This window comes from Indicator indicator, chromosome 16 (assembly GCF_027791375.1).
Source record: "Indicator indicator isolate 239-I01 chromosome 16, UM_Iind_1.1, whole genome shotgun sequence".
Lineage (NCBI taxonomy): Eukaryota > Metazoa > Chordata > Aves > Piciformes > Indicatoridae > Indicator > Indicator indicator.
The window spans coordinates 19710812-19738100 of NC_072025.1; the positions used below are offsets into that span (position 1 = coordinate 19710812).

Here is a 27289-nt window from a genome sequence, read left to right on the forward strand (position 1 = left end):
TGGTCCTCATCCCACCTGAGTTTATCTATAGGTAGCAGTATGTACCAACACATCCCCACCCTGGGCTGTAGTAAGCATCTAGATACTGAAGGAGGAAGGCTGGGCAGATGTAACATGGGAAAGATTGACTGTTTTTAACTGCTAAACAACTCCTGATGCTCTCATGGCACTTCAGCACCATTATAGATATTTACCAAGCAACACATTCATCCTGTATAACAATGTAGTTCAGTCAGAAGGAATCAACAGCACAGAGGAGAGACGACAGATGTGAAAACAAAACCAAAAGACAACCAAAGCAATGAAGGGAGGGCTTGCTCCAAGCTACTGATGCATATGGCAGGTAGAAAATAGCAATTATGAGTAGCATGCAAGGATTGGTGGAGTACTTGGAAAGGGATAAGTGAGGGATGAGAGTGGATGATGGTCAGGCAAGAAACACCTCCTCTATTGGTAATCCAAGCTTCCACTGATAGAAAGATTAAGCACTGCCTTTGGAAGGGACCTAAGCTTCTCTTCCTCCATTATTCACCATTCCTATTGGCTATCTCTGATTTCTAGTATGCACAGGGGAACAGAACAACCAAGGTCACTCGTGTTGCACTGGCTTTCCAAGTATTACTTCCCTGTTGTGGATGAAGGATGAAGTTATAGTGGCCCATTCACTTCTTTCTTGGGACCATCTTATGCTTCCCCCTCTGAAACAACAGCAGCAATTTCCCAAGAACGGTATTTGTTCCTCACCCTGATGCCTCAAGAAATAAGATCTGCCAGAAAAGAAGTTATGAAACTGTTCAACGGGCATTTAGCATCAGCTTATGTGAGGGGGAAAAAAAATTAAAAAAGACAGAAGCCAAAAAGTTCCTAGCCAGCCCCTGGCTCTGCAGGTGGACCAAGTCTCAAGCAGAGCTGCTGGAAGCCTGAGGAGCTGAAGCTGGCTGTTGTGGAGCCCATCAGGGAGACACACTGCCATCTGCCTGCTCCCGGTAACACTACTGCCTGCTTCCTTGCTGCTGCTGCCGAAAGTAGGAGGGACACTCACCCTCTAGCAGAAGGTGTTGGAGTAGATGATCTTTTGAGGTCCCTTCCAGCCCCTAACATTCTATGACAATAATCCTTCGACCTGGAGCATTTAAGGATATGACAGCCCTACAGGAAGGCCCTCGGGAATGGCTGTGTTCTTGCCCTCTCTGTTTTATAGCCTTCACTCCCAGCAAAACTGAATCTCACCATTGTTTCCCTGCAAGTGAGTTACTATAAGGCTCCTAAAAAAATTCTCAATAATCAGTGCACCAGTTCAGTATTCCAGGATGCCTGCCTCCCACTCAGTTTGTAACCCCTCTAAAACATGCTGAACAGGCTTCTGGGTGCTTTGCCATGTGCAGTTTTACCCCTTGATTTCACAAGCAATTTCCAAGTGCTGTAAGCATTCACCAGAACCTGGTTTTAGCTTTCTAAGAAGCCCTGAATCATTCAAAGGCACTAAGGTCATGGGCATAAACAAACTGTGACAGAGAAAGTTGTCCTGATGCAATCATGAAAAAAAAAAAAAAAATCTCATCTTTCTTCCAGCCATGGTGAATTTATCTCTAGAAGAAACAGAACTGGCTTCACATCTCCTAACCCACACCTCCCAAAAGACACAGCCTGCTCATTTGTATGCAGCTACCAGAGCAGTCAGCTCCAGAAGCCTGGAGCTTCTTGTGTCCTGAGCCACAGGACAAGGAGAAAAAGTAAAAGATATTCTTGACCACTCAGAATCAGACTGCAGAAAGCATCTAAAAGCACAGCTGAGGCTGACTTATAGGCTGTGGCACTCTGCTTGGTTGCTGGAACACACCCAGAGAAGGGCCACGAGGATGATCAGAGGGCTGGAGCACCTCTCCCATGAGGACAGACTGAGAGAGTTGGGGTGGTTCAGTCTGGAGAAGAGAAGGCTCCCAGGAGACCTTCTTGTGGCCTTCCAGTATCTGAAGGGGGCTACAAGAAAGCTGGGGAGGGACTTCTTAGGGTGTCAGGGAGTGATAGGGCTAGGGCGAATAAGAAAAAATAGAAATGGGTAGATTCAGATTGGATGTTAGGAAGAAATTCTTCACCATAAGGGTGGTGAGACACTGAAGCAGGTTGCTCAGGAAGGTGGCAGAAGCCTCATCCCTGGAGGTTTTTAAGGGCAGGCTGGATGTGGCTGTGAGCAACCAACTCTGGGTCCCTTCCAACCTTAACAACTTTATGATTCTCTAATGTTGGCATCATTTCCCAAATCCCAGTTCCAGTGCTCTAGAAGAACATCAGCTGGAAGCAGACCATGTGTTTGCCTAAAAAAAAAAAAAAAAAAAAAAAAAAAAAAAAAAAAAAAAAATATCACTTTTCCAGGGAAGCAGTAGCTAGTGGTGTTACAACAATGTTGTTCAATTGCAAACAAGGGAGAAAGCACACAATAGGAGACAGGAAAGGGTGTCTCAAAACAAAGAAATGCCTCTCCCCAGTGATGCCTTAGTTTGCAATGGTCAGCAGGGCAAATGAATGTGAGAACCTTGATCTGCAGATCAGTGACCAACCCAGAGTAACAGGATATGGTTTGCTTTGCTGAACAGACATGTGAATTGAAGCTCATGGCTTGTGCCTTCTGTGAAAGCACCTGAACCAACCAAACAGAATCATGGGTGTGTTCTTCTAGCACTGGAAACCTTCCAAGCATGAAGCATAAAGCATGAAAAGCACAAAAGGAAGAGCAAACCAAGATGCCTTTGCAGCCTAAATTTTCTGAGAAGTCACACAGCATATTTCTAAGTGTAAAGGGCTTTGGAAAACTTACTTCACTCCAGCATGAAAAGGGCTGGGAGAATTTAGAGCTGTATCCAATCTTTTTAGATTCCTAGATCATTTTCAGCCTCCTTCCCAAAATTTCACAACATGTGTTTACAGCTCCCCACGAGATTACATTGCACAGCTTCTCCTAGCAATTAGTCCTCCACTTCTATACACTGCTCTCATTTGCAGACCCAGAACAAGCCTCCAACTAGAAAACCTCCCTCTTAAATATCTTGGGACAACAGGATTTCACTTTCCATTCCCAGTATTCACCATAAAACAGAAGTGCAGGAGAAAAGCTCAGGCTGCCAGATGAACTTCCAGCTCTTGCTTCACTTTCTCACCTTTCTCTGTCGATGCCTCTCTAGTTTGGCTTTTGTTTTGCAAGCAGCTCCAGCGTTGCCCCACAACCCCCTTTGTAATATTTAGTGCCCAAACCAGAAGTTCTTTCCTTGTTGCAATAACGTAACCTTTAAATCTAGGTAACAAGGTCGAAACTGAGGCATTATTTCAGAATTCATCACTTGAGCTGCTGCATCTCAGGCACAATCCCATTGCAACAGATTCATTTAAGTACTGCTTCCAGGGCTACCATTTTTCACAAATGCATTTATTCCTAATAGTAAGTAAAGGAGAAGGGGGAGGGGAAGAAAAAAAGGAGGGGAGGGCTGGGAAGAAGGACAACACAGCACTGAGATTTATTATTGAGTAGATTGTAATAGTAGAGTGCTCTTTCTTAATCAGAGCTTTATTAAATCCTGGTAATAAAATGCTAAGTGTTTTAGGATAGGATAAAGGCAAAAAAAGAAAGGGTAGCATGTTCATTTCAGGGACAGTCACACCAGCAGTGTGTGTGACTGAGAGCTCACATCAAGGTCTTTAACACCCCCAGCCAGCGGGTGCAAGTGTTAAGCACAGTCTGCCATGGCAGGACTGTGCCCTGGCAATCATTAGGTCTCAGCCCTGTCTGCACACATTATCAGATCTGACAAGTTTGCAAGGGAGAAGGAGGTCACCTCTTTTGGATTACAGAAGTTTTCTTTGCCAACAACAGTACTGTTACCAGGTAAGCTCAGAATACAACAGCACCTCAGGACAGACAGGTCCTGGCCCCACTCCCTAGTGATGCTGGCACAAAGCAACAAGTATTTGTCCCTGGCTGGAGAGGTTCCTCATTTCTTTCACAGTACCAAGCTCCAGGACAACTGCTGTTCCCTGAGTACTCAAAATAAGGGTCTGGGTCTGGTCTGTTCCCCTCAACAGCTTGCTCCCTGGGAGTTAGGACAGCATCTCCCATAGAGCTGTGGGGCTGGACATATAGGAAAGCTCTGTATTTTCTCTGCAGTGCTCTTTGGTACTGAGGGAAGAAGTAATACCAAGGGAGAATGAGGTTCAGTAGGATCATTCTGTGCAGCAGCACAGCACAGAAAGGAAAGTCAAAAAGAATATGAAGGAAAAAAGCTTACTTGATTTCAGCAAAGCTGCCAGAGCCTCAATGGCTGCCCTGGGGAAAGAAGAGAGATGGAGAAATAATGTCAGTTTCTGTGATAATTTTTGTAACCTTCATTTTCAGTCTTCTGGGTCAGGCTCCCCAGCTGGTCTAAATTGACAGCTTATGATGGACTTGGACAGAACAGCAGTGTTTTATACCAGCAGAGGATCCAGTCTCTGCAGCTGACTCAGTTATTCTAAAGGACCATTAGGCCTCTAGCTTTAGTGTTACACTGATTTGTAGTGACCATTAAATTTAAAGCAACACCCACGTATCCAAAGTAATGAAGCAAGTATTTAAAGTGCTGCCCAAGAGCTATATCTTTGGATCAGAAACTCAGTACATGCCCACTCCAGACACCAGTGCTTCTATCTACATCAGTAGATGATAATTTCTACATTAAGCTGGGACATCCACATCAGTATTTCCAGCTGAATTCCACCTTTTCCTCCATTTTCCCCAGAGGAGCTTCACCACCAGCTCTAATAACAGAAAATTTAATTTAATTATCACAATGTCTTGTTTTGCAGTGGCATGTAAGCATCCCCATTCAGATCAGGGCTTGTAAGAAAGATGTTAAAGCTCTCTGGTAAGGCTTCTTGCCCACTGGAGCTTAGTGACTAAGTAGCTAAAGGGGAGAGATAAGCTGAGAGATTTCTGTTGGCCTTCTGCACCATTTCAATGTACAGGTCAGCAATTCAAGTCAGCAGAGCACTGGTTTGAATGGGAGCTGGTCAGTAACATTTGCAGCTTGGAAGGCTGAGCTGAGTCATCCTTGCTCCCCACCATCTGAAGGCAAGATTTTTCCTTGTGTGTTATAATCTCCACCTTATTAGCTCCACAGAAGACTTCCCTTTCCAGTCATGTCTTGCTGAAGCAAGAAGATCCATGTTCTAACGTGGCTTACTGCTGTGAAGTTTCAAGTTCCCACAGCTGATTAAATGGATACAGCTATGAAAGCCTCCACGCTCCAGGATTCCTTAAAATGTAATCTCTTTATAAACCAATCCCCAAATAAAATCTTATTAAATTCCACACTGAGCCAATTATCATCCTGCAGCAAAAAAAAAAAAAAACAACCAAACTTTTTTTTTTGTCATCAAGCTGCTGTTCATTGTGTGTCTTAGTGTCTGAGACTAAGAGAGACCCAAAAGCTGGTTCTTGCTGACATTGGGTCAACATCTCTGTGTAATGTCAGAGTTCAACAACATTTTAACCTAACTGCAAAAGAAATGCACACAAACACAGGGAGAGAAGAAAAATCTGCAGCTAAAAATCTCAGCAGTGGGAGCACAGGCTTGCTGCCATTACTGCTTTAACTCCACCTCAACAGCAATCATTCAGCTGGTGGGAGGAACACCACCATCTGCCAGCTACTCTGCATGCTCAGAGAAGGCACTGATCACTCAGTCATTCCCTGAATTTAAAGTTTGGAACAAAGCAGACAGCCCTAAGCAAGTTAAAAATTCCATGCAGAGCATCTCCCAAAGCTCATACCCAAGTATGTCTCTTGTAAAGGATATTACATTTCATACCTACACTTGCAGGCTTAATATGATGTCTTAATCACATACCAGAACAGCAGAGCAAAAGGACCAGAGTGTTCCTGGCTCTGAGAAGAAGGGACCTAAGGATTTTCTGCAGGCAGCTGATTTATTTTGGGGGTGCTTATGAACATTGCAAAGAGTTTAAGTAGAGCTATGCCACTGTCATAACAACACTGATAGCAAATTTTCCATCAACCAATCAGCAAATCTGGATTCTCCAATACTTTTCTGGGGGGTTCTGTATACCCCACTGGACACAGAAACTTCATTCATCCTCACAAGACCTCCCAGACCATTTTCTCAGTGTAATTTCTATTCCTACTACCTCTGAGTCCCCATTCTCTCCAATTCCTCACTCTTGCCCTAAAGAGAAACTAAAATCTTCCTGACCATGCTGTAGTTGATCCTTCAACAGCTTCAACCACACCCCTGGTCACTTCTCTTTTCCAGGCTTGGAGTGATCTGGTCTGCTCTAGAGCTGAAGGATAAGAGCTGTTTGTGCTTTTGATGTGAGCTGGGAAAACAAGTTTGAAACTGCATTGGTATAAAAGATGTAAGTAAAATCTACTTAGTACTGTGGGATGAAAAATTCTGACATCTCCTGAAAAAAAGATAAAAAAGTACCCCACAACACCTTAAAAGGTGGTGTCTCCCAGGTCCCAGCATCACCACTCAGAAGTTTTCATAGTCCCCATTTACTTCTGCAGCAAAATTGCAGACCTGCAACTCTAGCCAGCCAGATTTTCCACATGCTAGGCTAACAGCCTGCACACAACCATGCAGGGAAGTCTAACCAGAAGAGTTCATTTCTTCTCTCCAGGTACTGCCATTCATCATAAGGGTTTGACCATAAGCAATATGGAGCTGGTCCAGAGGAGGGCCACGAAAAACGATTGGGTGGCTGAAATACCTCTGCTACAAGGACAGGCTAAGGGAGCTGGAGTTCTTCGGCCTGGAAAAGAGAAGACTCCAGGAATACCTAATAGAGGCCTTTCAGCACCTGAAGGGGGCCTGCAAGAAAGCTGGCAAGGGAGTGCTTGCAAAGGCAATGGTTTGAAATTAGAGAAGATTTAGGTTGGACATGAGGAGGACGTTCTTTACTATGGGGGTAGTGGAACAAGCTGCCCAGGGAAGTAGTTGAGGCCCCATCCTCAGGGATATTCAAGGTCAAGCTCAACAAGGTTCTGAGCAAGCTGGTCTAGTGGAGGGTGTCCCTGTTTACTGCAGGGGGTTGGGACAAGATGACCTTTGAAGGTCCCTTCCAACCCACAACAATCTATGAATATGCTGTGTTCTGTATGTCCTCCATCAGGTACTCCACAGTTAGTCCTGAGTAGCTGCAGACCAAGCAGTCTGATTTTGATGATGTACATTGCTTTAGGACAAATTTTGAAAGGGGGGGAGGAAATCAATTCAACTCAAAGACATGAGGGTGAACTGCAAAAGAGTTAAAGGTTTAAAGTCTAAAGTGGACTTTCAATGAATAGACCAAGCCAGCCTAACTTGATGTCTTCCTTCAATAAAGGAAATTATTTTTTTTTCTTTTTTTTTTTTTTTTAAGAAGAGGAACGTGGTAGATCTCATTTAGCTGTAGTTCCAGCACTTCGTGCAGTGCCACACTGGAAATTGTTAGGCAAGATGGAGAGCATGAAGATTAGTGTAAGAATTGCAACCTGGGGAAGGAAGTGGTTAAAGAGGCAATGACAGGAGTGGTGCTGAAAGAGGAATTATTTGTCTGGAGGGAAGCTATGCAGGGAAGTCCTCAGGGATGTTTGGAGACTGATCTTATTTTATCTTTTCATTAACGATCTCGGCACAAGAAGTCAGAGCATACTAATAAAATGTGCTGACCATGTGAAGTCAGGAGCTGCTGCCAATAGCAGGGAGTTGAGAACATCTTTCAGGAGTAAGGAGATATTCTTAGGTTCTAAAGCAACACAAGTGTGATGAAATGTAATAGTCAAAAGGGCAAGGCTATGCATTTGGGGTTTAATAAGGATTGCTGTTCTGAGCAGGAGCTCATCATTTGGAAAGGAGAAGGAGGACACTCTGGGTATACAAGCCCACTAGAGGATGAGGACAAGCATGACCCACAGGGTGACAACCATGAAAAGCACAGATCAGGTCTCAGAAAAGCCACTACCAGCAGAGAAGGGAAAGCATGAAGGTTTCCATACAAGGCTTCACCCGAACAGCTTGTGCAGTACTCAGAAGGAACTATGCATGGCAAAGGAAACTTATTAGAACTCTCCAAGCTCACATTCTTGTCACTTAGGCAAAATGCCTGAGAAGTGCCTTGATTTTTTTTCCATAGATACACTTGTTGGGGGGGGAAAGTGAACACAGAGGAAGGCAGAAAGCTACTTGAACTAAAGGAACAAAAGTTGGCACAAGGACAAACAAAAGTAAAATGGCCATGAATAAATTTAAACCAGAAATTAAAGGATAGGTTTTAAGCACTGGAAAAATGAAGCTCTGAAACATCCTCTTGGCAGCAATGGGTTGAACCAACCTAAGGACTTTGAAAAGGGAGCTCAAATTGCTTGTAAGTGGGACTGTTAAACTCAGTTGCCAATGAGGAAAGGATCTGAAAAAAGTGAACTAGGAATGGCTGTAGTCCTATATCCCTACATTTTAATCACAAATAAAAAGGGAAATGAAATGAGAAACAGGCATTCTAAGTGCAAAGTTGGTTAGCCAGGCCACAAAAGAGTATCTGCACAAGCCTAAAATCCAACTCCTCTAGTACCCTATGGCCAGCAGTGGCCAAAAGAAGCCTGTAGGACCACAGCAAGTACACAGCACCAGGAGTTCCAGAACAGACTCCAGCAAGTTGCAGTCCAGAGATTTCATAAGCTTGCAATGGTGCCTTCAGGAAGCATTTTTAGCTCTTTGCTGATTTTGCTTCCTGGGCACTTCTGAACTCATGCAAACTCTTAAGTGTCCACAGTTACCCTGGGAAAGGAGTTCACACCTACCCTTTGTAGTTCTCTATCTGCACTTGTTTTAACTTGGGACTTTCAATCAGTATTGCAATTTACACTTCAAGTCAGCTGCCAACAAGAATATTACCTCCCTTTGATGCTGCACAAATTCAGTTGTACAAAACACCCTATGGATCAAATAAGTAGTCACAGAAGATAATGCAGGATGGACTTGCACTGGACACAGCAGCAAGCTGATGGGTGCAGCAATAACCTTACAGCAAGCCAAGGAATGGTGTTTGTGACAGTATCAGACACTCACCACCACATGGCAAACCAACAGCACCTTTTTTGGCATTAGAAGATATAACAAGACAAGCAAACCTGGGATAAAATGACAGAGACAAAAAAAATAATAAATTGTGCATGAGAGCACAGATAAGGCAGTGGGGAAAGATGAGAAGAGGAAGAAGAATTGAAGAGCATAAGAAAGATGACTTGATGAGCCATATGCTAGACTAGAGAATTTGATAGGGTGCCCAATGTGGAACTCTGCACTTGTCTCAAGAAGGAAGGAGGGTGGAGAGGGAAAGATACCACTTAACCTGCTAAGTCTGTCCAGATGCCTTCCTCTGATTTTCTGTTCTTCATTTTAATACATTAGTAAAATCTTAGGTGGTGTTTTTTTGTTTGGTTGGTTGGGTTTTTTTTAGTCCTGGTTTATCTCAAAGGAGACTCATTTATATGTTTAAAAAAAAAAAAAGCATAAGTTGCCCTATTTTAAATGCTCCTCCATAATCAGAAAACATTCAAACCTCCCTGTAGTACTATAGCAGCAGTCAAGACAGCCACTCTGCAGAATGGAAATCTTTGAAGTGTTTCCAAGTCAGCAGCTTGGATAACAGGGCAGGAGTACAACTAGCAGACAGATAGACAAATGCAACTTCCAGATCCTGTGCTTAGGAACCAGGAGCAGCAACAAAGAAATCTCTGCTTCCCAAGCCAAAGCACAATTGGATTAGCCATCAAAACTAGGCTGCTAAAAATCATAGACAAAGAAGTCTTAGACCTAGATCACACTTTAAGATCTAAGCTACTTGGACAGTGTTAGCTGGAAACCATCACAGACAGAGGAGACCAAGTGTCAGGATCTCTCAGCCTTTCTTCTCTACTCTGATCTCACCTCTCAGGTTTTAGTGCTGGGCAGTATGGGGGACAGTGATGTGCCTCTGTGTCTGTCTCTTGACTAGATAATTTATTTCTGTTCAAATCCAGTAATTAAGAAAAACCAAAACGAAACACCACCACCAAAAATAAACAAAACCCACAAACTTGTGAAAAACCTGACAAGAGCAAAGCTGCAAGGTGGACCACATGAAAGATTTTAAGACTCAGTCACATTGATGTTGTAGACTAGCTTGGAACTATGGACTGGGAGCAACAAAGAAGCCAACAACTGAACCAACTGAAAAAAGTCAGCCCCCCCCAAATAATTCAACCAGCTTTCCTTCCCCTGTGAGATTGTGCCTTTCACATACTTAAACACAAAACATCCTCTTCAAATTATTGATTGAAAGTTAATAACTTGGTGCTTCATTAAATACTTCAGCGTGATACCTAATGCCAAGACACGATCACACCTGGATAATAAAGATTTTATAGACATGCAAGAAAAGGTTCTGCCCCTGCTTGGCAACCCCCATTGCTTCAGCCCATGCTCCCTCCTGTTGTCCTTCACCCTGCCATGTCTCAGTGCACTCCCTTGTTGCTGTCCTGTTCATTTATACCACAGCCAGTGTAGGGCAGGGACCGCATATATATTCGGACAGCATCTAGCACACCTTGAACCCTCAGTCAGGGTTCCCATTATTAGAGCTTATGGGCTTAAAGCTCCTAAGCTCCCACAGCCCCTGTCTCTGAGAAGAATTAAGTGCCCTTGAGTGTACATATTGTCTGCCTGCATTTTGCCTCCAACCCCCTGGGACCTGTATTTAACTACTGCAGTTTAAGCATTCACAGAGCAACTCACTCAGCAGACAATTTCACATTTGACAACTGAGAGACATTTAGCAACACCATGTATGCACCAGAGCAAGAGGTGCTTTAGAAATCCTACCAGAAGGCAGAGCTCATCCAAAACAGATGCCTGGAATAGCCATTTCCCTCGTGGCCCAGAAATACAGATCTTACACATGTAGGCACTTGCACAGCAATTTCTTTTAAATGCTTAAAACCAGAAGCTTCACAAGTCTAAGAAATATGGGTGGGTAAAAGCTGCTTAGGCTGCTGGCATTTTCATAGCACTGCTGGTCTAGGAGTTACATGAAAACACTCATCATCATGTCCACTTTAATTCCAGACTGCTAGCTAAGCATTAAAACCTGGGCTATAGGCAAAGTCTGCTCAGTCTGCCATGTTCCATGCCCTGCCAACAGGTGATTTGCAGTGCCACCTGTTGTGCACAGATGTGTTTTCCATGTAATCACAGAATCAGAGAATGCCTGGGGTTAGGAGGGACCTTGAAAGATCAGCCAGTCCAACCCCCCTGCCTCTAGGGCAGGTCACACAGGAACACATCCAGGTGGGTTTGGAAAGTCTCCAGAGAAAGACTCCACAACCTCTCTGGGCAGCCTGCTCCAGGGCTCTGCCACCCTCACAGTGACAAAGTTTTCCCTTCTGTTCCTGTGGCACCTCCTCTGCTCCAGCTTGTCCCCATTGCCCCTTGTCCTGTCATTGGGCATCCCTGAGCAGAGCCTGGCTCCATCCTCCCATCCTTCACATCATCATAAAGATAACTGATCAAAGAAAGGGAATTAAAATAAATAAAAATCATATACTTTTCCACTAATTACTTCAATTCCAGTGACCAGTCTGATTTCTTTCCCCTCCCTGGAAAACCCCCCCAGTCTTCAATACAAATCGACATCTCCAATGGAACCTATTCTCTCTGACTCAATTTCACTGACTAGAATTAATGAACAAACAAAAAAGTGCACAGAAATTAAATCCATACTGAGCAATATTTCCCAATTTAAAGATTTATGTCAATATTAACTAAGAGAAAGGTTACTGGGGGGGGGGGAGGGGGAAGTGTACACAGGTGCCAAGGTCAATGCTAGCAAAATGAGTGATAATTCCCTGGGGTTTAACCCTAAAACAGATCCAGGAGCAAAATTTTCCCTTGTCTTCCATTCTGATGAGCTGAAGTAAATGTGTTCTCCAGAAGACATGTTGCTATTTGTAGAGAAGTTGTAACTGTGATGCAGAAACCCCAGTGTGAGGTCCTCTCTTGCTCTTATGGTTGATGTAATAAGCATATCTCAGTTCCCAGGATCAGCTCAAAGCTTTCACTGCAGCATCTTCCAAACATCCCTGCTTGCCCTGGAGCCTGTTAGGTTACAAACAATGAAAAGGTTTAGCCTCCCAGCCTCTTTCATCTCTGCCTCCCAGAAAGAAAAGTCACTCCAGGGTTATCCTCCAGGCATCCTTACAAGTATCCTGCTCTCCCGTGTACAAGTACAGAAGGAGAGACAGCTGTATCCTAAAAATTCAATGTATTCTTTGCAGCTCTAAATCAAATTAGTCTCAAAAGTAGTAACAAAGAAGAACAAGGTACACAAAATGCACTTAAATCCTTGCCAAAAAAATGCCCAGGCATTTCTTACAGCATGGTAGAGAGCTGGCACTGCTTCCTCAGGCAGAAGCCATACCTCAGAAGATTTCCCATTCCTGTCAACTCCCTCTCTAGGGTCAGATGTCACCAGTATGGCTGAGGCAGGCTGTGACAGCTTGTCATTCACATCAAGCTGAAGGGGCTGGAAGAGAGGATTCTTAACAGATTCATCACCCAGGCAGTTTCGTGCTGACAGTGTGAGAATCCAGCTCTCCCACCCAAGGGGCACACGAACTGGGACTGAGAAAGGAGCTTCATGCTATCCTTGATTGATTAAGATGAGTGGAGAGGATACTCAGAGGCCACATCTGCTAACCAGCCCCAGCACAGCCCTCCCAAACACCTTGTACAAAGTTAAAGCATGTCAGTGAGCAGGGTTAAATCCTTCTCCTTTCCCCAGACAGCTGTCTCCCAGTCCCAGTGCAGTTACTAGAAAGAATCCAGTGGTCTATTGGCTCAGTCCTTAGCTGTCAGTTTAGTTGTAGCCGATCAAGTTCACCACATCCAGCAGCTTTTCCCCTGGAGACCCCAGGGACTGCCATGTACATCCTGCTCACAGCAAGGTAGGTGCTCAGCACACAGGGGAGACCCAGCCCTGTTCTCTCTGCTTCTGGGTTGCTCTGCCTCAAACATTGCTGAATGCTGCTCACAGGGCAGGGAGAGAGACACAATCCACATACCTGCTGGAACCCTGCCTGCTGCATGATGAAGGCAAAGCACACAGCTTGGTGACATACCCAAGAACCCTAAGCTCAGATCTCAGCAGGGCAACTGTGACTGCTGTCCTTATGAAGAGAAGGGGAACTGCAGGTGCTTTCCTACTGGGGAGTCTCAGTCCACAGAACCACAGAAACATTCAGGCTGGAAAAGCCCCTCAGGATCACCAAGTCCAACTGAGATCCCTACTCTACAAGGGTCACCCCTAAACCGTATCCGCAGCCACCATATCCTTTTAAACACATCCAGGCTTGGTGACTCCACCACCTCCCTGGCCAGCCCATTCCAATGCCTCACCACTATTGCTGGGAATATTTTTTTCCCATTGTCCAGTCTAAACCTACCCAGTGGCAGCTTGAAGCCTTTCCCTCTTGTTCTATCACTAACTACCTGTGAGAAGAGACCAGCAGCAGCCTCTCTACAATGCCCTTTCAGGTAATTGTAGATAGCAATGAGGTCTCCCCTCACCCCTCCTCTTTTTCAAACAGCCCCAGCTCCTTCAGTTACTCTTCATAAGATTTTCCAGGCCCTTCACAGCTTCCTTGCCCTCCTCTGCACTCTCTCCAGCACCTCCACATCTCTCTTGTACTGATGTGCCCAAAACTGGACAAAATACTCAAAGTGTGGCCTCACCAGAGCTGAGTACAAGGAGACAATCACCTCCCAGTTGGTGAACTATAAAAGAGAAGGTAGAGCTTGGGGGGGATGCAAGACTTCATGCCACCAGAAAATGAGCCTGCGCTCACAGTGTATTGCCTGCAAACAACTGCAAATTTTTTATTTTATGGATACTATCAATTCCTGGCAGTGAGATACCCAAGGGCAGCTTGTGCTGCTGATAGTCCAGGTAGTGAGGTACCCAAACTGCCACTGCTTGTGCCCAGAGCTATTTGAGAGCACAAAAGGAAGGCTGGTTTCAAAGTAATCAAGGCTAAGAGCTGTAGTTCTCCCTGGCTACTGGTTAGTACAAACCATCAGCAATCTCAGGGTACATCATCTTTAAAAAGCACTTTGTAATGAAAGGTGCTCTCAAGCTTAAAGCAGCTGTGTTTGAAATGAAACCTTTACAGCATGCAACTGGGCTGCTGCACTGGAGGGGAAATTGGAGTACTCATTTCAGCCATTCCTGAAGTTCCACTGCTTAGCACTTGGAGGTTTGTTTTGCTTGGGGGGGGGTTGATTCTTTGGTCTTTTTAAAACAAAACAAAGCAAAAGGTGTCTCTCAGGGAAACTGATTTTAAAAACATGTACAGTTTAAGAGACTTACATGAACTGTGAAGCTGAAGGTCTGAGAAAGTGAGACCTTCCCTCATCTCTACCAAAACCCCAGGCTGACTTGTGTGACAGCCCCTTCATGAAGCAAGTCACACCCTAAACACTTCAGAAAGAGAGAAGGAATGACTGATATGGAATGCAAGATGAAACGCTGTTTGTTCTTTTTAATCTAATGGCACTGTTTCCATATTACAAAGCTTTGGAAATAGATCCATCAGGGTGAGTTCATATGGCACTTCACTTTCCCCTCAGGTCCTATTCAGATGAAGCACATGCATAAAGTCCAGCTTAAAGAAACTTAGAGCTTAACACCTCTAGGGAAGCTTCCTGGCTTGCAGACTTACTTTGACTATGCCAGAGCAAGAAGCTGGCTCCCCACAATCACTGGAATCACTCTCTGTGCTCCGTGACAAGACACAGCTTGGGTGATGCTGAACTGGCCATAATGACATAACACAACCCTGTGGCCCTACTAAGTTCTGCCTTTTTGTGAGTGTCCAGTTACAGCCTGCCTGCATGACTAGGGCCATGGTTTGAATGTGAGAGTAGCTGTTCACACATCAGCTGCAGCAGACAGCACACAGCATCAAGTTTGCAGTAGGGAAAAGCGGAGAAAGGCAATAATGCCAATTAATCTTCTTGCATGCAACACTTCTCATTTATCAACCCCCTGATCTTTCCAAGTAGGTAAAGCATCACTCCCCTACTTATCACAGAATCAGTCAGGGTTGGAAGGGACCACAGGGATCATCTAATTCCCACCTCCCTGCCATGGGCAGGGACACCTCACACTAGATCAGGCTGGCCAGAGCCTCATCCAGCCTGGCTTTAAACACCTCCAGGAATGGGGACTCAACCACCTCCCTGGACAACCCATTCCAGGCTCTCACCACTCTCATGGGGAAGAACTTCTTCCTCACATCCAGTCTGAATCTCCCCACTTCCAGCTTTATTCCATTCCCCCTAGCCCTATCACTGCTTGATATCCTAAATAGTCCCTCCCCAGCTTTCTTGTAGCCTCCTTCAGATACTGGAAGGCCATGACATAGGTTAGGAGGTTTCTATCTGTTTCCCAAAGGAGGGTGGTCAGTTAAAGCTGCCTGAAAAGCTCACACACCAGAGGAATTCCAACAACATTTATAGAAGAACATATGCAGAAGCTGCCACCAATTTTCTCCTGGTTTTCAGCCACCCCCACTTTTTATCTCTTTCAATGACTCTGTTCCCTCACACAGATAATTTGGCCTTCAGCACTGAATTTGTTGTGAATTGGGCACTTTACAGTATAGTGCTCCTAACTGATGCTGCCAAACACAAACAAGAGAGGAAATACTGGAATGTTTGTTTGCAAGCCACAGTGTATACATCACTGAGCTTAATTGGCACTATTAAATCAGGCTCAAATTGAGAACAATGCATAAACACTCTTGAGAAACGAAATAAATTCTCCTGCAGACTCACATTATATATCTTGACCTGAATTTAAAAGACATTTTTTGTGTCTAAAAACACACAGCTAGCACTCAGCAGAATGTTCTTGGAGCTGCTTAGTATATACTAAGGTCAGAGTTACCTTTTAACTGCAGGAGTTAAGCCTTTAACCTGCTGTGAGGTTTGCTGTTATGCTTAGATTCACTTTTCATCATGACACATCTAAATCTCTCTGGAAATCTGGACATTATTTCAGAGAACTCAGCTGCCACTGACCTAAGTCCCTTCTGTCAACACCAACATCCAGTTTATAAGGAGTATTTCAGAGTGTATGCAAAGCAAATGTCAAATTTAACCACTGTGTTCTGTTGAAACAGAGGGCTGAAAGAGACCTGTAGAATGATGCTAGAAACAAAATACTGCCTGGTTTTGCCAGGCAGTACAGGCAAGTACAGCAAGCACAAAGCTTTTGAGAAAATAGATGCTGCAATTGCAGAGCAGGAAGGAAAGCTTATTAACATGCCTGGGGTTTTCAATAAAGGGTTAGCAAAGGCCACCCTGCTGCTCACCTCCCTCTGCCATTCTGTGGTTTGTCTCACTTGAGAGGTGGGAGAGAGAAATGGAGATACTGCAGTACTGTGGATTGAACTCAGAGATACGTCTTTGTAGGGAAAAGAGCCAAGGTGTGGAAAGGGAACAGCTTTCACACTGCCCTGCAGCAGCTTGCTGGACAGAAAATCTCCAAGCTGTGATAGGAAAGGCAGAAGAGTCATCTGAGGACATGGGATCAGGTTCAAACAGATGCTGCAAATAAGGACACATCTTCTGCAGAAGGTGACTGTGCAAGTAGGCTGAGCCACCACCACAAAGGCCACAGGCTCAAACAGGAGCAGATGTACCACCACCCCAACATCTACTCTGAATCTGCCCTTGTCCTGTGCCTCATCTCGGCAGCCCATGCAACACGGAAGTTGGATGTCTTGGAGCAGGGAAGGCAACCTACAGGCTACAGGTCAGAAGTGAGGCTATGCAACCACAGTACCACATCACTTAGCCTTTCAAAGAACAACAACAGGCTACCTAAGATGGCATAGGTAGGGGTCCCGAGGAAGAAAGAGAAGCATGTCTGGTTGAGCAGTATGCCCAAGAATTGGAGAAAGTATTCTCTGGTAGACCGCCCATGCTGCCTTCCATATAGCACTTTGCCCAGCTGGTGACTGAGATTCAACCAGCAGGATGCATTAAAAGTGTGAGAGGATGAGCAGGATGAGACTGGGGGCAGTCAAATCACAGCCTCACATTTCATCCCTGCATCCACAAGCAAGGGGGTTTGAGAGCAGGCAGCATGCATATGAGCTGGCAGTGCAACACAGGTCACTGCACCACCAAGCCTGCAAGACTGCTTGAGAGTCAGCACCTGGCTGTTGCAGCTGATCCAGCCACCCACAAGCTAATGATCTCTTTCAGTTACTCATCTGTAATTCCTTATTAAGCAATAATCTGGTCACATCCTAGTGCTGGTGCCTGACCTTCACAACATTTAGCTAGAGGATTGAGAAGGAAGGAAAAGCCTGTAACAAGCCAAAATGCAGCTAATCAAATTCTCCTGATATTTGCTGTTTGAAAGCTGCAGTGCCACACTGGCATAACTACAAGGGTTTTTTGAAGCAGTAATTTGCAGAAGCCCAAGTAATAAAGCTTAGTACTTTTTTTCCCCCTCTTCCCCCCTCTCTCTCTCCTTTCATTGGAAACTTTCCATCTGATATAATCAAGCCCAACTCTGGCATTTGGAAACAGACCATAGCAAAGCCCAGGCTGGTAAAACTTGAGCTGTAAATATAAGACTGAAGCAACAAGGATAAATAATTAAAGAGCACAGCGAAAATTATGATCATTAGCAGGATGGTTCTTCCATGTGCCCTGGTTTATTTTTTTTTTTTCTGCACAGAAAAATCTGGAAGATGGTGCAAGCTGGAAAAAACACACACAAATATTGAAGTGTGATTTCAAATGACAGTGGAAAACAAGCAGGAAATGAAGCTTTTGAGCAGAGTGTGGTCTGTGGTGCCATTGCAATGCTTGTCCTGTGGTCCTCAAAAGGCCCAAATGACATCCATTTAAAACAGCAGAGGAAAGAAACACCTGGGCTAGATGTGCCACAGAAGAGAGATGATTTTCTCATGTCTCTTCTGCAGCAGCCTGGCTTTTGCTGCAGCCTGACAGGAAAAGCTTGGTCTCTGATCCATGACCTTTCCAAGGGTTGCACTTCAGGGAGAGTTTCCATTCCCAACCCCAGAGCTGCAGCCATATTAGGAGTCAGCAGCCCTGTTCTTCCTCACCAGCCACTTCCTCAAGTTTTCAGGTTTTCCCCTCCATGTTCCAAGCCCTGTCTCTGAACACATCCCAGAGCAGCTCAGCTCTGGGTTTATTTACAGATTTTCCTGGCATTGCTGCCATTCCAAGTGTTGTCCTGCAGATAAAGAGACCAAGAAGAGCCCTGCCAGTGTTAGCAAGCCAGAGATCTGCACTGCATCTGTAGCACTGCTGTTACAAAACCTTCTCACCCTAAAACAAACTCATCCCACCTGTGCTTGCTAAATACTCTGCTCTTTATGATTTCTCTTTTATTCTCTATAATCAGTGTTTGATAACTACCCAAAAGAGCCTGAAAGACCATGAAGATTTTGGATGTCTCTCTCTCTCTCCTGCCCACTGGAAATGAGTTAGCTGTGTTGCTTCTGTATTGCTAACCCTAGCTCCCCTGCTGCTGGTGCAGCTGGTGCAGCTCCAGCAGGGCTATCAGAACAGGGAATCCTGGTGTAGAAAGGCTGTTGCTAAGGGCTTTGACACTGTGTGATATAACTCTGTTCAGGGCAGGTCTAATCACTGCTGTGCTTTAAAACCACTGATAGTTCTAGAGACTGGCTTACACTTCACCTGCCAGCACTGGTGGAGCTGGAAGAGAGCCACAGCAACCCCAGGAAATTCTTATGGTTGTTTTCCTTGTGGACAGCACCTGCTTGGGGCCAGCGTTTTCCAAAATTGTTGCTATACAAGCTCTGCACTGAGGCTTCCTTTGCATCTGATTTTCCTTATCTACCTTTGGACTGAAAGCTTTTGTGGGGAGAATTTGACAGCTACTTTCTACCCCCTTCATAAGGATAAGATGCCTGGGGGTGGGAGGAGATATGGCAATAAATCAAGTGAAAGGCAAAGCAGAGGAAATTCCTGGGCTCTCATATGCACTGCCACACAAGTGAGTGCCCTCAGCTTTACCTCCTCACATTCTGGCCTCTCTCAGAGATTCCTGTCATTACCTAAATCCCTGACTTCTGAGGAGGGATTCTTTGTATCCTTGACACAGGAAAACGGATGCCAGCAGGCAGGGTGGGCACCTGTTCACCACCTCTAGGAGTAAACTCAGTTTTTCCTTAGAGATCCCTTCCCTCCAGTCCCAGGCTCCCAGTGCTTTCTGGCTGGTAATTTCTGAAAGCCTTAGCCCTTCATGTCCCCCTCATACTTCAGACAACTGACTGTCCCCTTCACTACCTTTACAAAAGCATGGTTTTAAGTGAATGCACTGAGCACAGGAGAAGTCTGAGTGGCTTGCTCACAGCAACCCAGTCTCAGATTAGCATTTAAGACATGAGAGATATTTTTCTATTATTAGATGGTTTTTGTCTTCTTTACTTTTATAGCCCTACCACCACTCCACCTCCAGGAGCAGCTTGCCTAATCTGCATCTCTCAGACCACCTGGCCACTTCCAGAAGACATCCCAAGCCCTTCATTTCTTCCTAGATCACAAAATATTTTGTAATCCTTCTAGCTCTGTTCTTTTTTCTTCTTCTTCCCAAAATTTCTATTTTATTCCCCTCTATTCCTTCTGTGCCACTTACAAAATGCTTAACAGAACCAGTACCCACCAGCCTTGACCTATCCTGTAGGACTGTCATACTCAGCTACAAGGAAGCATTGTTAACATTAACAATTCGGTTGGCTCTGCAAACACTCTGAGATGCAACTGATGTATGAAATCAAGCCCCACCTCCCATTTGGAGGAGAGTGACAGTGATTTCCCCAGCTATGAGATACACACATCAGAGAGAGCTCCTAAGAGACAGTGTGACTGCAACACAATGAGGCACCCAAGTGTGAGCTTTAATCTAGTTAGCATAAAGACCAACAGTGAGACAGAAATGGCAACACAAATAATACTTCCAGACTGGATAATATGTCCTAAGAAGCTTGGGTAGCCCTCACTAGAGGCTCTGCTGCAAGCCCTAGTAGCTGTTAGTAGAATGAGGTAAATTAAAGCTAGGACAGAGACAATCTACCACCTAATGAGCACAGAGTTGCCTGCAGTGGAGACATGCCCAAAGCCATCATGTGAGGTCAGCCATGAACTGCTTCTGCCATAGCCACTGGGTGCAAAAAGTCAAGAGCTTGAAGACAGCAGCAGCTTGCCCTCATTCCATCTTTCCAAATATAACCCCACTAGCTCACTTAGAGGGAAGAAATAATGGACAAGCAAAAGAAGGCCTTCAGCTGAAAGCACCACTATTTTTCCAAACTCTTACTTTTACCTGAAGTGGATGTGAAACACAAGCTAGACCTAAAAGAAACACAAAAAAAGCAAACATCTCTTTGAAAATAAGCTTCACTAAGTGAATCTATTTACAGACCAATTCCTCCCTTCCCATGACACATCGAGTTAACAGTTAGAAATGGATTTTGCTTTCTATAGTGTTCTTTGGCCAGGCTTTTGATGCCCCAGAGGACCTGTGCTCGATCTTGCCATACCAGAGGCTACCAAGAGATGGCACCAGGGTTTCTGCATGTAACACGTTTGCCCAACCATCTGGAACAACCTTGGTGTGTGGTGGTGTTCTCTGCCTCATCAATTCCTCATCTATTTGAAAATCTCATCTGAAAGCATCTCTTTCCCCCTTGCCTCTACCTCTTAATTTTTCCATTTCTCTCATCAGCCGCTATTAACGGTACAATGCCACTGAAGTACAAACCCTGCAATGCAACTCTATTTACTCTGCAAAGCAGCACTGAGAAACCAGCAGTATGAAATGAGATTTTTAGAACTTATTATTCATATTGCAACAGGCCATTCCTGGAGAGAAACCATACAGACCAGAAAAAGAACAAAGAAGGAACTGCATAAAACTCAGACACCTTTGGCTCCCTGATAATTTCTGCTATTACAATGGCTCATTGCATTAAATTTGAACACTAGAGTTTATTTACTTACCTCAGTGAGGCACCTATCTCTGATCCCTGTTGTATGCTGTTTTAGTCAAGTTGGAAAGACGTTTGATATCAACAAGAATTTTAAAGACAACTCTTTTCCCCTTTTCACAGAATCACAGGGGCTGGAAGGGACCTCAGAAGATCATCCAGTCCAACCCTCCTGCTGGAGCGGGGCCAACTAGAGAAGGTCACACAGGAGCACATCCAGGTCAGTTTTGAATGTCTCCAGTGAAGGAGACTCCAGAAGCTCTCTGGGCAGCCTGCTCCAGTGCTTTTTTTCCCTAGTGTGAGGTGTCCCTGCCCATGGCAGGGGGGTTGGAACTAGATGATCCTTGTGGTCCCTTCCAACCCTGACTGATTCTGTGATTTGTCACCCTCACAGTCAAAAAGTTTTTCCTTATGTTCCCATGGCATCTCCTCTGCTTCAGCTTGGCATCATCTGATTCAGAAGAGTATTTATCAGTTTGATTTAGCAGGAATTCTAGGCAAATCCCATGCAGACCAAGGCCAGATGGGAAGCATGTCATTTAGTTGTGACATAGCTCAGAAGAAATATTTCAGCTCCCCTTGTGAATTTTCTGCAGAGACTAAATGAACCAAACAACAACTGGAGAACAAGCAGGCACTGAGCATTGATGAGTTCTGACCACATTCCAAGAGAATCATGTATTGCTTTCCAATTAAAGATCCAAAACTGCTCCATAAAATTAATGCCAATACACAGACAAACAAGAGGAATTAAGGATGATTTGCCTTTGATCTCCTATCAGGAACCATTGCCAAATAAGCAAAGGGATAAAGCTGTATGTGGAGCACTCCTTGGAGTCAGTCACAGTGGCTACCATATGAACTTGCAGAGAAACTAATTACTATGTTTGTGGTGGTAAAGGCTCTGCTACACATTCTTCTGTTTAAACAGAGGGCACCTGAAGATTTAGGACTATCCAGGAGATGGAACTGCAACAAACATTTGGGGTGACCTACTAGCAAGAAGTTATCCAGGATAAAAGCTGGGGAGACTAACTGCCTGCTAGGATGGCTTTGCAGTTGGATCTCCTTTATGCATTTCTCCATCATTCTTAACAGAAGAGATAATTCTAGTACTCAGGTCCCCCTTGCTACACATCTCCTCTTTGTCTAAAAGAGACATAGCCCACTGCTGTTTGATTTCTTCTGTTTATAAGGTCACAGGAGATTGCTTCTACAAGCATTTGTTGATATGGTAGCTTGGTCACTTTTCAACACCATGGGCTCAACACTCACATTTTATCTTGCATCAAAAGCGCCAGTTCCAAAAGGAGGAAACAATTTCAGTTGTGTGCAAACAAAACAGGTTTTATAGAAAAGAAAAATAATAAATATTCCTATATCCTAGGTTTAGCTCTAAGCTATATGCAGCCTTTTAACTTATGCCACCACTGTTTCCAGGGCTTGCTTATTCTCTTTGGTCAAACTATCGCAATGCCTAATGCAAACCCTTCAGATCTGGGCTTTTCTCTTTGGATGTGCTCTCTCAATGACCTGCACATTCCTTTCCTCACCTTCATGAGCTCTGCTTTCAGTACTCCAGTAAAACATCCCCCTCATAGCTGACATTGTGACAGAAGAATGTGATAGAGGAATCACTTCCCAACTGTAGCAACAGTGGCATTGTTGTTCTTGCACGTTTGAGATTCATGAGTCACTCTCCACCTCAAATCACCCCTGAGCACATATCACCAAAGACACAACAGACATGTGTGGTGCTGCCATTTACTCCTGGATTTTGAGCCCTGGCACTCACTGGAGAGAATTGCATTTATACAACTCTCTCTCAGAAGTCACCTACCTGACCCAATATTAAATGCCCATCAGGCTACTTCCAACTTACCCACTCCAGACTCATCCTCTACTCAGAAAGAAAAACATTTTCAAGTAACCTCAAGTTTCTAGAAGCAGACATTTGATACAAGTGGACTTGCCTCTCTTTCTGTTAGCATGTTAAGAGCCCAGATATCCACCCCAGATGGAAGAGAGTTACATGAGAGGATTTCCTCCCTTGAATGGAAAAGGAGATTACTGACAAGTGTTTGAAGAGTTGGGGCCATTCAGCAAGCACCAAACATAAGATGACTTGTGATCAAAAGTCAGAAGTGGGCAATGCTGGACATGGCAAAGGCAGATAATTCTCTGCATATCACATTTTCTAGTGAATTAATTTGGCACCATTCCCAGACCTCTTTTATTCACTTTCCACTTTTAATTAAGTGGTCAAACTTTCCTGGAACAACCCAATGCAGAAAGCCAAGTTTTGTGACTATTCACAGAAACAGTTCAATTCTGACAAATATTCATTCTTGATACAATCTCTTGCATGAAGTTTATGCAGACATTTCCCATTAGCCAGCTCAGCTCTGTCTGGTAAATAGATGTACTGACAAAGAGCTTTGAGAAACAGACATTTGGAAAGACTCTCTAAATTGATTTCAGTCAAACTGCAGAAATCAGACTGCCTGCCAACAGAAAAAGGCAATTCAACTGAAGGAAAGACTCAGGCACAAGTCACACCATCATTTGTCATTCTCTAAAACACAGATCTTCCCCACCTGAAAGAATCAGCAGGTGTAGTTTGCTGGTTTAAGTCACTTTGATGATCTACCTTGAGGAGATTATCTAACCTGAGGAGTCCTAGAGAGGCTTGCACAACATGCAACCACAAACAACATACAGCCTCCAAAGCCATTGGCCTGACGTGCTAGAAGCTTTGGGAGGATATCTGATGCTTGGCCACTTGGAGACAGAATCATGCAGAAGAGACCCAGCTGCTGGTTGGCCAGAGAACAAACATCTGCCACTGCCACATTCCACATCCAGCTGCCCACAACATATCCAAGTATCTCTCAAAACAAATAAGTTGGGAAAATGAACAAGGGTACTGAAAGGGATGATGAAAAGCAGAAGAGGGATAGAAGATATGAGGAACAAAGCAAGGTGGAAGGTGAAAGGAGCAGAGGGCACTACATTGCGTGGGACATCAAGGATGTTGCATTAAAGAAGGTGTTGATGGAGTGAAGATTTGAGCATCCCACACGCACTCGTATCAGATAGCCCAGCCACTGACATAAACAACTGAGAAAAACAGAACATCGTCTGCCTTTATTTTAAACTGCCCCTATAAAAGGGTATCAGAAGACTTTCTCTGCAGCACAGCATCGTGAGACATAGTCAAGACAGCCTAGAGCCTCCATCTTGCTTGGATTTTACAGTGCTTAACTCAAGAGTTCTCTAATCCTCAGTGAGCTTCACATTTTTTCCACCTGCCTTTTGCTTCAGACATGGGTGGTTGTAGAGAGATCTACACAGTTGTGGCACCAGCAACCTGAAGACTTCAAATGCCTAACTAAGACCAATAAAGTCCATGAGTCACAGTCCCAAGGGAATCAGAGATACTTGGCATGCACCCAGAGAAGGTCAATTGGAGCATGGGAGACTATTTCTAAATAACCCAGAGCTTTATCACTGGGAAAAATAAATAGAACTATGTATCTTGTTTCCACATCTTAGATGGCTAAATAAATAGCTCTCATAGTGCACTCTCCAGGGCAGATTCTTAAAGTGACCTTGGTGGTGCTGCTGCTGCCCAGGACAGGACAATCAGGGTGTATCCACAAGAGATGTGGTGCATTTTCAATGCTGCATTCCTGGCAGCTGATCAAAGAACAAGAATAATCTCTGCCCCCACAGTTGCCAGCTGTTCCTTCCCAGCAGCAAGGCAAATCATGGTGGCACATAGTTATGAAGTGAAGAGAAGGTCTCTAGAGCAAAGACAAAGGGAGGATTGGAGACTTGCTGGGAGGACATTCCTTCACAGGCAGGTTACAGAGCAGTGTTCTCTTCAAGTGCCATAGTGATCACAAAAAGCAGCAGATGTTTTGGGGACTAACTACACCAAAATTACCTACTTCCAGATTTCAGTAGAGCCCCAAGCAGTGTCAGATGACCAGCAGCACATGCTGGACTAGACAAAGCACATGACTCCTTTTTCTTCTTTGTCCTCATCTCAGAAAACTCATCCAGAAGCTTCTTCCCCCATTCACCCTACATATGTTTAACTGGGACAGCTCAAAAACATGGAAGGACACTTTCACATATACCCACCTCCATTCCCTGATGGACTGGAAAGATGCCTGGAATTTGCAGACCATCACTATCCCAGGCATTCACCAATGCTGGGAATGACAATCTGTAACTTACCCTACAGTCTGGACTCCTGGGGAACTTAAATTCTTATCACCATCTCTTGAAGCTGCTTTCCCCAACGAGAGCACAAAGAGACTGCAAGCAAGCACAATCCCTGGTGAAATGAAACCAGTGCCTTTAAATAGGTTGCAAATGATTTTTAAACCAAAACAGGTTTGTGTGCTGCTTCTGATGCAAAACAGGCTGTCTCCACTGAGCCATTGACCTTCTCAGCTGCTCCTTGTTATTAAATGAAACAAGCAGCTTTGAGCCCTAGGCAGGCCAGCCCAGTGGCTACCAGGCTTCAGCTGATTTATGGTTCTTGTTCATTAAACCAGGTGTAGGTGGGAGGCAAATCACTTTTTTCTGTGAGCTAGGTCCCAGGAAAGATTTTAACCTCCATTTATATACAGACAAATAAGTTTTAAGAAGAGTGCAAATCTTTTAGGAGGAAAAAAAGGGAAAAAAATAGTAGGAAACTGAGCTAGCCATGCAGAAGCTCAAGTAGACAACAATTAATGTGTATGTTTTGTTCAAAGGGAAAATAAACCCAGGCTTTTTAACAACAAATAAAATGCCTCATTAGCAATAAAAGTTGAAATCTGTTGAGGGAAATTTGGTGTTTCCATTTCCTGGTGGGGAATGTGTGTGTGTCCCAAGTGGAAGCAACAGCTCACGGAAGAGTTCAAAACAATTCTTGTACATCAGATAAAAGGAGGAAAAGCACAAATATGGCACACTGATAATCTGGAATAATTGAAATCAAAAGCAGTGTGTTACTCTGAAGGCTATTTCTTTCCCTTTCTGCTTAAAAGGGAGTATTCTAGTCTACTTCACAGCCTACTTTACAACCCTCAGCAGCACAAGCTGCATCTCCAAATGAATCTCAGCAAAAAGCTAGGCTGGAAATGTGTGTCAGATACCAGATTTTCCAGATTACTCAGAGGAAAAAAAAGTGAATGGGAAAAAAAGAAAAAGGGAGGGGGGGCAGCTTTGCACAAAATTAATTTTAAAGGCCTTTATGCAGACAGTCCTGTTGCTTAACAGCTACAGGCTCAACTTCCATTGTGCACAGATCCTGTCCTGTAAGGCTATCACAGCAGCAGAGCTAACACCAAGCTAATCACAGCCAACTTTTCCAGAGGAAGCAAACTAGGGACCTGAGTGGGATTTGCTTACTGAATGAAGCACAAGGCATGGACCCCTCAATCACTCCTGGTTGCCTCAGAAGTCAAGCCCAGCTCTGGGTCTGAATCACCCTGGCCACCCCTGTCATACATAAAGCAGTTCTCCAGGGTCTCTGAGATGTAAAGACTGAAGTTATCACATGAAGGAGAATCTTGGACGGTGCTCAGCTACCCTAGGAATAACATCCGAGCACTGATATTCTCTCAGTTGGATAATATCCAATCCCTTATGTAGGAAACATCCTAGGACCATACTTTTGGACAAACCATGTAGAGGAATCACAGGTGCCCTGGCTGAGAACTGAAGCTGTGAAGCAATTTCAGGTACTTAGCACTATACTAGAAAGCCAAAAATGTAGACAAAATTGAGTTGGTTGCCATTAACAAGGCATCTGCAGGAAGCTGGGTGTCTGCTGGGCCCACTCTGATTTAGCAAAGCAAACTGCTCAGATTTTTTTTTAATAGCCCCAGACATGCTAGCAGAACTGGAAGGATGCTGCATTTAGCAAGCAACAGTCCCATGAGTCACTGTGCAAGTCCATAACTTGCGGCTGATGGAAATCACTTCAAATTCCTTCCCATCCCATGTGTTGTGTAACTGCAAGAACTGGCATCAGCCTTTGATGTTTACAGCAGAGTGGATATTATTCACCAGTGTCTTCATCCACAATCAACCCACTTCAACCACAGCTAAACAAGTTGTGGTCAAATTCTTGTGTCATGTCTGGCCATCCATTTCCCACCTGCAGACAA

General features: G+C 44.4%; 1 protein-coding gene across 1 annotated transcript in view; it reads right to left on the bottom strand.

Moving 5' to 3' along the window:
* Window positions 1-27289, bottom strand: part of AGBL1 (AGBL carboxypeptidase 1) — a 302915-nt gene that overhangs the window by 268546 nt on the left and 7080 nt on the right. Inside the window, exon 6 of the mRNA XM_054387749.1 lies at window positions 4278-4315. Coding sequence (XP_054243724.1) covers window positions 4278-4315 — 38 coding nt within the window. The remainder of the gene's footprint in view (window positions 1-4277; window positions 4316-27289) is intronic.